An 11636-nucleotide genomic window follows, 5' to 3' on the forward strand; every position below is an offset into this window, starting at 1 on the left:
TTAGCACCAATGATCTAAATCAGACTTTTATTACCTACTGGATTTAATATAAAAAATACATTGTCAATGTACCCAGAAGTAGTTCTCCAGGTCTGCTGAATCATGCAAGAAGAATGTAAAGTAGCTGTCTAGAAAATCTATGTGAAAGATGGTGATTACAGATCAGAATAGCGAAACCCTAAATACAAGAGACTGAAAGAACTTCAATTTTCAACATATCAAAAATTCAATGAACAGTTAGGTGACTGAGGACAGGATTAATTCAGAAAGTTAACTCCCCCCTATTATCCTGGCTTACCAACAGTGTTAGCATGACTGTTCACAATAGTTCTTAAGAGTTCTAATTTGTAATCTATGAAGCTATGGCTCAGTGGTAGTACTGTTAACCTCTGAGTCAGAAAGGTATAGGCTCAAACTCCCCTCCAGAGAGTCCTGTTCATAATATAGACTGATACTTCAATGGAGTATGGAGGGACTGTTGTGGTGTAATGCTATACTTGGTGTACAAGGTTTCATCTTCTATCTCAGATGAAATATTTTATGGTATTACACAAAGACTAAGTGAGTTCTTCTCTGTGCCCTTGCCAACATTTGTTCTTTAACAAACTTTACATAAAGGGGTTATTTAGTCATTATTTATTTCTGTTTATGGACCTTGATTTTTGGTAATTAGCTATTACATTCCCTGTTTTACATATATGAATGAATTGATAAAAAAAACATTTGGTTCTGAGGTTTGCAAATCACTACATAAAATATTCCTGTCTTTTAAATGATTTTTAAAAAAATGTTTATTGTTAGAGCAGCATTTACTGCCCAAATGGTGTGTTGCCTTCTTGAAATACTAGCCTTTGTAGTGTAGGGACATCCGCAGGGCTTTTGGGAATGGATTTCCAGGATTTTGATCCTATTTTGACAGTAAAGGAACTTCCATATAGTTTCAAATCAGGTAGTGTATGTCTAGGAGGAGACCTCACGTGTGACTGTGTTCCCATGTATTTGCTACCTGCATCCTTTATAATGGTCAGAATTTGTGGTTTCAAAGTTGCTATTGAAGGAGCCTGTGATAGTTGCTCCATTACATCTTGTTCGTTGTGTACATTGCTGTTACTGTGTCAGTGTTGACATGAGTATATATTAAAGGTGCCATTCTAGCAGGCTGCTTTGTTCTGGGTGTTGTCAAGTTTCTCACATTTGTTGAAGTTGCACTCGTGCAGGCATGTAGGAGTGTTTCCTTGCATTCCTAACTTGTGCTTGGTGGACAGGCACCAGGGAGTCAGGAGGTGAGTTAGTTGTTACAGAATTCCTGGCCTCCCACCTACTCTTGTATTCAGAGCATTTATATGAGTAGTCTAGTTCAGTTTCTTGAATGTCAAGAGGAGATGATTGAATTCTCTGTTTTTGGAGATGGTCATCATCTGGCACTTATGTGTGGTGTGAATAGCATTTGCAATTTATCAATCCAATCCTGGATGTTGTTTAGCTTTGCCATTTCAGTTAATTTTAACAATGTAAGTACATTGATCTCATAATGACCAACAATTTAGGTAAGATTTTCTCATTCTATGTTAGTATAAAAACGGAGATCACACATTCCAGCCATCGACATTTTTATCTGACACAACTGAACTTTGAATACAAGAAAATAAATGTTTTTGACAATTTTCATGCAATATGCTGACCTGCATGTTAAAACAAAACTTTATCAACATCTATTATAATAATTGCAACTATTGATGGAGTGTTCAGTTTGTGTCATGTCAAATTATTAATCAACCAATGAATCTTTTAACAATTTCAAACTACCCTGTACAAAACAAGAATTAAAATAAGAAAGTAATAAGAAGTGTGTACAAATGCATTTTGTTCATTCCACAGAATCTCTGGACTCTGCACCACTTAATTTCACAGAAAATGGGCTATTAGTATTTTAACGTTTAGAGTGCCCATAGGCAGGAAGCTAGTTTAGCCTCATAACTTCAACCACATTTAGACAGTAGCTTTGTTGGTCTTAATTATATAGACATAAATAATTTGATGCACAAAAACATGTAATTTACGTAAAGCTGTGAAATTATTGGGTAGTATAATTATGCACTATCTTAAGTAGCACAAAAGGTTTCCTACATGCAAATATTTATTTCAAAAAATCTTAAACCTTTAATTGACAAACAGCCTTGCTTTTTTTAAAAATATATGGTACACTGAAACCTTCCCCCAGTATAATTTCTGGTGTTTTATTTCCTCCATACCTCTGAACTTTAACAAGTAATCTCAATTCTTATTGCATTGTAGCAGCTGGGTCATGCACTGCTTCCTTGCATTGAAATGGCAAGGGGAGAAATGTGACAATTAAATCAATTCTTTTTTTCATTTAAGAAAAAGCTTTTCAGATGTATATGTACAAGTGTTGAAATCTGTGTTAAAGTACCTCTAGTACCTCTAAAAGTGCCGAAAAAGAATTAGCTCTCCACTTAGTACCCATGCACTTGGTTTAAGTAACTCTGTGACTCAGTACATATCCAACAGCAACATAAATACCTGTGAAATACATAACTTACATACACTAGATAGGACCACAATTAACAGACGACATCTGATTGCCATACAACATCACTGAAGCATACTTTTCTAATGATAATAGTATTGTCTGGTATTGTGTTCACTAATGTGAATTTCTTTGGTCATTAGCAGCCCTCAAAGAAGTCAGAGAAAGAACACTTGTACAATCTCCAAGCTGTCATAACACATGAAGCATCAATAAGATTTAGTAAACATGTTTGTTGACTTAAATTGGCCATAACTCAACAAAGCCATCCACTCACATTTGTTTGGCATTCTTGAAATTCTTCTGTAACTATGTGTAACGTGGAATGTTTTCAAATTGTCCAGCTGGGTAAATGAATGCACTATTTATAAGCACTTCATGTTCTTATTTATACATTCCCCAAATTGCATGAATCATATTGTTATTTGAGCTTTGTTTATTAAGTTCATTTTTAGCAGATATGTCTAATTAAGGTCATTACATGTTTGTATATATTCAACTTTGTTTTAAGTTTTATATTAAATAAAACTGCCCATATGAAATGAGATTCAAAAGTGCAAAATGGACAACCCTAACCTATTGTACACAAACAGAAAGTGCTGGAGGATATCTACAAATCTGGTAGCATTTGTGCAAAAGAAGCACAGTTAACATTTCAAGTCCTGTGACCCTTATCTATTGTACTTCATTCATCACTTGCACTAGAAACAGATCTGTAAAACAGCAGAAACTATAATTAATGCCATGGTGACATGGTTTCTTGATGGCAGTGTCTTTACGTGACCTTTCCTTCATTGTGACTTAATTTGCAAGACTATTGAAATCTTCCCAAATAGTTATGTGATAGTTTAGCTTCAGCTGCAGTATTACAATCTGCATTATTTGTCAGGTTAGTTCGGAAACAGATGACTTAAGGTTGAATCAACACCTCGCTCCTCCAAGATGAGGATAAAGTTTTGTCTGTAGTATTTTATTAATCATACATTGTGTCTCAATGTTATTTAGCTCATGGCACTTTGAGAATTTGTGCCTGAACTTCTCTCTAGGCTTTTTTGTAAACAAGAAAACAACATTCCAGAATAGGTTGCAGTGGGTATAGATATTATCCTTTCCTTGATCTTCAAACTCTTTATATGTGTTTACTTACATGCAGTTGATCGCACTGGTATCAGCCTTGCACTCTCAGGCCTTCTAAGATTTACACGATCTATTAAGTGTACAGGTCGAATTTCCACATGGGTTCCTCAATATTCTACTGTAATTCTATCAGAAAACAAGTTGAAACCCTAGGAATATGATGGAACATGTGATAATTCAATTTCTCTTAGATTTTTGCCATCATCACCAAATGTACAGCAGGATTTACAGAGAAACACCACAGAATTTAGGGAGCTAAGAAGTAGATTTTAAATGGGAGTAATCTCTGGATCACTTCTGTTGACATATTCCAGTGAGTGTAGAAATTGGAGGCTAGTCCAGATGAATATGTAGCTGAGAAGTTGTGTAGGAGGGAAGGCTTTCAACATTTCAGGTCAAGGATGAGCCTGAAACCAAAGTTTGAAACCAGGAAAGGCTGATTTTAATAAGATCAAGCATGATTTGGCCAGAGTGGACTGGGAGCAGATGTTTTTAGGTAAATCTATGATAAAGCAGTGGGATGTATGCAAGAAGGAAATATGCCTTTGTATGGCCAACATAGAGTCACAAAGGTTTACAACATGGAAACAGGGCCTTTGGCCCAACTTGTCCATGCCAACCATGTGACAATTAACCCAGCTTTGTTTGTTTCAATAAAGATAAAGGGTGGGACCATTAAATCCAGTAAACTTTGGACATTGAGGGATATATAGGACTGGATAAAGAGAAAAGGGAGGTTTATGGCACATATCAAGTGCTCAAAACAACAGGAGAATGTGCAAGGAGAAATTTATAAAGGAAATTAGGAGAACAAAAATAAGGTATAACATTGGTAAAATAAACAAAAATCTTGTTATTTTACAAGTACGTTAAAGCTAAAAAGATAACCAAGAAAAGAGTAGGATCCATTAAGGGCCACATTGTTAATTTGTGCATGGCGCCAGAGGATGTAGGTAGGGTTCTTTATGAATATTTTGTGTCAGTGTTCACAAATGAGAGGGTCAATGGGTGTATAGAAATCAAGGAAAAGAACAGCGATACACTTAACGAAATTAGCATAGTTAGAGAGGAGGCTCTGAGTGGTCTGGCAGGCTTAAAATTTGGCTAATTGGATCCAGAATTCACTGAGAGGCAGGAACCAAAGGGTAATGGTCGAGTTGTTTTGTGACTGAAAGACTGGGTCCAGTTGGGTTCCATGGGGATCAGTGTTGGAGCCCTTGCTGTTTGTAAATGATTTAGACTTACATGTAGGAGAATGGATCAGTAAGTTTGTGGATGGTATGAAAATTGCTGGGATGATAAATGGTCAGGAGGGTAGCTTTAGATTAAAGAAGGATATAGGTGGACTGCTCAGATTCCCTAATCGGTGTCAAATGGAATTCAATCCAGATAAGTATGAGGTGATTCACTTGGGAAAGACAAACAAGGCAAGAGATTACATGATGAATGGTAGGATCCTGGGAAGCCTCGAGGATCAGAGAGACCTAGGTGAGTTTGTCCACTGGTCCCTTAAAATAATGGACAGTAGGTAAAGTGGTAAAGAAAGCATATGGGATAGATGCTTTTATTAATTGAGGCATAGAGTTTAAGAGCCAGGAAGTTATTCTGGAACTGTGTAAAATGTTGGTTAGTGAACAACTAGAGTATTATGTGCAGTTCTAGAATCCACATTATAGGAGGGATGTGATTGCACTGGAGAAGGAGAAATTTACCAGGATGCTGCCTGGGCTGAAGAGTTTTACCTGGGAAGAGAGATTGGATGAATCAGGGTTGTTCTCCTTGGAGCAGAGGAGATTGAGGGGATCAGGATACGATGCATAAAATTATGAGGGGCATAGACAGAGTTTACAGGAAGGAACAATTCTCTTGATGGAGGGACCAATGGCTAATGACATAGTTTTAAGGTCAGGGCGAAAGGTTTAGAGGGGGTGTAAGGAAAATGGTTTTCACCCAGAGGGTAGTGGCAATCTGGAGCTCACTACTTACAAGAGTGGTTGAGGCAGAAACCCTCAATAAGTACTTAGATGTATGTTTGCAATGCCAAGGCATACACAGCTATGGACCAAGGACTGGAACATGGGATTATAATAGTTAATAGTTTTCCAGTGTGGACTCGATGGGTCAAAGGGCCTTTTTTTCTGTGGTATAGACCTCTCTGATGCTATAACTCTGAAATAATGCCAATGGGCATTAATTAGACGCTTCATTTTATTATTGCAATGTAGTACATACATTCTGTTCACAGGAAAAGGAGAAGCAGTTACATTTGCAAATTTCAATGAGGATGTAGGTTGTGTCTTAGAGGAGCACAAGATATTTAAGGGTGTTATTTATGCAACATAGAATCATGGCAATGTCCAGCACGGAAACAGACCTTTCGGTCCATTTCATCCATGCCAACCAGATACCCTAAATTAAACTATGATTTGGAAAAGCCAGTGTTGGCCTGGTGTGGACAAAGTTAAAAATCACACAACACCAGGTTATAGTCCAAAAGGTTTTTTTGGAAGCACTAGCTTTTGGAGTGGTGCTTCTTCATCAGGTGATTGTGCTAATGCTTCCAAATAAACCTGTTGGACTATAACCTGGTGTTGTGTGTTTTGTAAATTAAACTAGTCCCATTTGCCAGCATTTTGCCCATATTCCTCTAAATCCTTCCTAATCATATACATATCCAGATGCCTTTTAAATGTTGTAATTGTACCAACCTCCATCACTTCATCTGGCAGTTCATTCCATACACGCATCACCCTCTGCATGAAAACGTTGCCCCTTAGGTCCTTTTTAAATCTCTCCTCTCTCACCTTAAGCCTATGTCCTCTGATTTTGGACTCCAAAACCCTGGGGAAAAGACCTTGATGATTCAACCAATCAATGCCCTTCATGATTTTATAAACCTCTATGAGGTCACCCCTCAGACTTTGATGCTTCAGGGAAAATGACCCCAGTCTATTCAGTCTCTCCCTATAGCTCAAACCCTCCAAGCCTGGCAGCAGCTTTGTAAATCTTTTCTGAACCCTTTTGTAATATGTTATTTAAATTATGTAATCTGATCAAGGGGAAAAAAGTTTTAAATGTCTGAAAAACAAATTTAAGATAGCGATCAGCAATTTTCTTTATTCACACAAGGTCTACTCTTTTCAAACATTGAATTTCCATATAGGGTATAGAATATTGGGTAAACAACTAGATGCTGAAATAGAGGCACAAGAAGGGTATCAATATTGATCTGGTAGCTGCTTCACTTGTTGGGGAGATTAATGCAAAGGGCCTTTTCATGTTTAACTTAGCTGTCCATTGCCTCATTTCCTTACAGTGAGCAGCCTGTTCAATTTCATTCCCATCATAGAATCCCTACAGTGTGAAGCAGGCCATTCAGCCTATCAAACCCACATCCACCCACCAAAGAGCATCCCACCCAGACCTACACCATACCCATAACCCTACATTTCCCAAGGGAAATCCATCTAACCTGTACACTATGAACTATTTAGCACGGCCAATCCTCCAACCAGCACATCTATGGACTTTTGGAGGAAACATACAAGAAATAGTATAGAAACATACAAGTACTCACCAATTAATATTCACCCCGTACCAAAGCTAAGAGCCAACTACAGGAAAAAGCTCCCTGTTCAGACTCCACTCTTGTGCTGTTTTCTGTCTCTCAGACTGCTCTCCTCGCATGCTCTTTTCAAGCATTCAACCCAGTTCCCTCTCTGTAAGAAGGGACCAAAGATATTGTTGCTAAATTTGCTGATGACACAAGAATATGAGGGAAGTAAATTGTGAAAATTGCATAAGGGAGCTACAAAAGGATGTAGAAAGTGAGTGCTCAATAATGCAGCAAATGGAATATAACGTGGGAAGTATGGAACTGTCCATTTTAGCTGAAAGAATAAAAAGAAGCATGTTATCTAAATATGGTGAGGGAATGCTGTACTCTGAGAGTTAGAGGGAGCTGAGGTCCCTAGTGCATGAATTATAAAAGGTTGGTATGCAGGTTTAGCAAGTTATTAGGAAATTTAGTAAAATGTTAACATTTATTGCAAGGGTAATTTTATAATAAAAGGTAGGGAGGTTATACTTAAGGCATGCAATGTACTGGTGAGACCAACCTCTGGACCTTGTGTTGGTCACCTGATTCATGGAATAATGCAAGTACATGGAAGCAATTGAGAGAAGGTTTAATAGACTCACCAGGATTGTGTTATCGTGTGAGGAAAGGAAAGGACAAGATAAGCTTGCATCCACAAGACTTTAGAACAACAAAAGGTGACATGACGGAAGTATATGAGAATCTGAAGGGTCTTGACAGAGTGGTTGTGGAAAGGATTTTGTTGAGGGACGATCTATAATTAGGGTCATTGTATAAAAATAAGAAGTAGCCTATTTAGCACAGGGATGAGAGTACTCTTTTCTATCAGTGTTAAAAGTCTTTTCGAACCCTTTTATCCTAAAAAGGCGGTGGAAGCAGTGTGAGAATATTTTTAAGCTAGAGAAGAATATTTTCTTGTTAAGCAAGGGAGTAAAAGGGATGATTGACAAATCAGATTAGCCATGAATAGAATATGACTTTATTTTCAATTTTGTATGTTTAATACTTACCTTTGTAGTCTTTCACTGTAAGGATCAATATTTCTCATGAATATGTTAAAGCAATCAAACAGTCGTATTTACTGAAAGTCCGTATGATTTTATTTCAGGTGTTGAGATTTATTCCTGAGCCGGGTCAAACACGCAGGAGGGGCAGAAACAAGAACATGGGCCTTGTCAACATCCAATTGGAGCATCATGAACGCTGTGACTGCATCTGCAGTTCCAGGCCACCTCGATAAATTATGAACTGGATTGCTGATAGAGGCTGTTAAGGACCTTTATTTTTAACAAAATTGCATTTGTGTACAGATGATTGTTGGCAGATGCTATTTTTCAACATTACAGCAAGTAATCAACTGCTACGCTTGAATATATTCTTTAACTAGCATTGGGTCAGCCAGACTTTCTTCATAATGCCTTGCTTATTGTAGTCAGAACATTATAAAACTGAGTTTTATTAATTCGACCCAGCTTTAATGCAAAGACAATCTTCAACTTTTTTTAATGTTCAGAATATCATCTCGATCAGTTTATTGGATTGAAGTCTGAGAGCATGTCAATCATAAAGCAATGTTTTTGGATAGAGTAATTATTGAATGTTGCAGAAGGAAGTTAACCACAGATATGGCTTTGCTGTTTTCAGAAGCACCTTGAAAGTTTCACATTTTAACAACTATTTCAGATTAAATGTGAAACTGCTTTAAGCAAAGCACTATTTTAAGTTTATTTAGGGTTAAAGAGTTTCTCAGGCAATGTTTGTTAATGCTTGGATTTCTTTCAATTACTTTCATGTAAATGATATTTAAATGCTTTTCTTCCAACCCTTTGCAAGTCTACTGAAATATAATACAAGTCTTTCATTTATTGTTGTCCAAGGAAACTAATTTTTTGTTATTGTTTGTTACATCACTTTTGTTTCAGTTTGTAATACATAGTGTAACACATGATGATTTACCTTCACAATCGTCTTCATAAAAGGTAAAGCCTGTTTCTTTAAATGAAGTTTGTTTTAATTAAAGTACTGGCAATGTACCATGGTTCAAAGAGGCCTGATTGTAAAACATACCTTGATCTTCAAGTTTTTTTTATGAATATGAAGAATATCCATCAATAGAAGGAGTGAATGCCTCGTGGATCAATAGAATACACTCCAATGTGGCTAATAACTATATGAAACAATGCTTGAAGCAAAATGTTTTAAATTGAAATCATTCCATTTCATTCCATTGTAGGAAAACATAATTAGTCTAATATTTTCTATTCTCATTTATAATTACAATAGTCTTCAAGTAATAGACATCCAAATCAATGATTGTCCATTAAAGGCACCACGTCTTTATGTCTCACCTGTTAAACTCAAATCTTAATCTGAGGGAAGCAAACAATTACTTTAGCTACTTTATAAGGTCAGTACTTACATCCATTTTAATGGTTGTGATATATAATAAGTAGCAATTATGCCATTTTGTGCTCACAACAGTAACTCGCCATTGTTAATGCCAATTACCTTTAAGGCATACTATGTGGAGAAGCAACTTTTTTAAAAATAAAAACGATATTTCTTTCTGGCAGTGACAGACTATCATATTTGAAAATCCTGTAAAATTCAAAGACTTTGAAATGACTCCATTATGAGTAACTTTAAAATCTATTGAACTTTGACTGTTCCATTTAGAATCACGCAAAGTTTTTAGAATTAATGGTGAAAACTTTTGTTCAACTTTGAGCACTGTAATTACAAATTAGTTGGTTGATGGAGTCGGTTGCACAGAAAGAATTTACATGCAAGCTTACTGCCTGCTTAAGATCATGTACCTATGAAGCTGTCTGCACCTTATAAATTAATGCAATATTATCTTTCAAATTCATATCCAAAAGCACCTTTTTCTGAGATTTTTCATTCATATTCACGTTTAGAAGTTAATAAATAAGAAACAAAAAGTGATTTTCTTAAGATGATATTTGTTTTTTCTTAAGATTAGACATCATTTGTTTTCCTATGGGTTGTTTAGTAATATGCTGTGCTACAGTATTCATTCAGTACTGCAAGGATTAATGGTCTTTAGAAAAATTCTGCAGGATCCTGGGATATTGATGTTGCTCTTGTGTAATAAGAACACAATTTCCTAAAGTGCAGTTCTTATACTTTAATGCAACTTATTTTTAAATATATATATAGCATTTCAAACAGCTTATTTTAATTTTTTTGTATGTATTATTATAATTAGAATTATGATGTGCTCTTTGTCTTGATGGAATGTAAAGATTGCTTGAGAAAGGGAATTGTAGAGGATTATTTTTTGTTATAAAATAAACTAAAATTTTCAACTTTATTTGCTAAGCTGTTTCCTGGACAATTTTCCATAATTAGTAAAAGCTTTACCAAGCAATGCAGTTAGGATAAAGAGAAAGCTGGCATTTAACATGAATTTTCAAAAAGGACGTTATTTTGAGCCTTTATGCATGTTTTGTGTCACTGAAATGTCTCCCACAACTAATAATACAAGATACACTAGGCAGTGAACTGCTTTGTCATCACCACTCAGGAGTTTCTTTCTGTGAAAGGCAGCTAGACCTGGGAGTCAGATAGCTTTTGGAAGAAAAGCCTTGAAAATGAACTTTAGTCCAGTAAGATGAAATACTGGAGTAGCAGGTTCAACGCTCGTGTAATGAGGATGACAGCAAGATCAAAGAAAGTTGATCAGCCGATCTCATTGAGAAAGTACTAAGCTGACTGAGATAACAGCTGACCTGAGACAGGGAAGTGAGGAGTCGTGAAGATTCATGGTGGCTGTCAGTATGTGTCATCTTAATTTGAACTTGGCAGGAAAACCCCTGCTTCTCTTGATTCCATGTTCAGTCCAGTGAAAAACTCTAACCAGTTGGAGCCTTCAGAACTGCTGTGTGACATAGTCATGTGGTGATTGAGGCCTAAAGTAAGCATTAGGTTTCATCACAACTATACAGCTCACCTGCAGAAATGTTGGTAATACACTTCTGGCATGAACACACACAAGTCATACACTGTATCAAGTTTTGCATTGTCTACCTTTCACTCAAAGTCACTGATCTTAAAGGTGATGCCACAGAGGGATTTGTAAATGAAGAAAAGATTTTTAGCTTTGATGAAGACAGAAAGGGGTGGCAGAGAAGCAAGCGGTGAGATGGAATAAGTGGATGTTTTTTAACCAGCAGGATGTCATGTGTGGTGTGCCACAGGGTCAGTGCTGCGACTTCAAGTCTTTACAGTTTTGTAAATGAAGGGACCGAAGTGATGGTAGCTAAATTTGCTGATGACAGAAGACTAGATAAAAAGTGAGTTGTAAAGAGGCTGAGGACCCCACAAGGGGAT

At 36.6% G+C, this 11636-nt stretch overlaps 1 protein-coding gene across 2 annotated transcripts in view; it reads left to right on the plus strand.

Moving 5' to 3' along the window:
* pdgfd (platelet derived growth factor d) overlaps window positions 1-10617 on the plus strand; it is a 189371-nt gene extending 178754 nt beyond the window's left edge. For both annotated transcript variants that reach the window (XM_072577506.1, XM_072577505.1), the window contains exon 7: window positions 8392-10617. In XM_072577506.1, the coding sequence (XP_072433607.1) occupies window positions 8392-8523 (132 nt within the window). In that variant the 3' untranslated portion in view covers window positions 8524-10617. The remainder of the gene's footprint in view (window positions 1-8391) is intronic.
* Window positions 10618-11636: the final 1019 nt, after the last annotated feature.

The sequence above is a fragment of the Chiloscyllium punctatum genome, chromosome 9 (assembly GCF_047496795.1).
Source record: "Chiloscyllium punctatum isolate Juve2018m chromosome 9, sChiPun1.3, whole genome shotgun sequence".
NCBI lineage: Eukaryota > Metazoa > Chordata > Chondrichthyes > Orectolobiformes > Hemiscylliidae > Chiloscyllium > Chiloscyllium punctatum.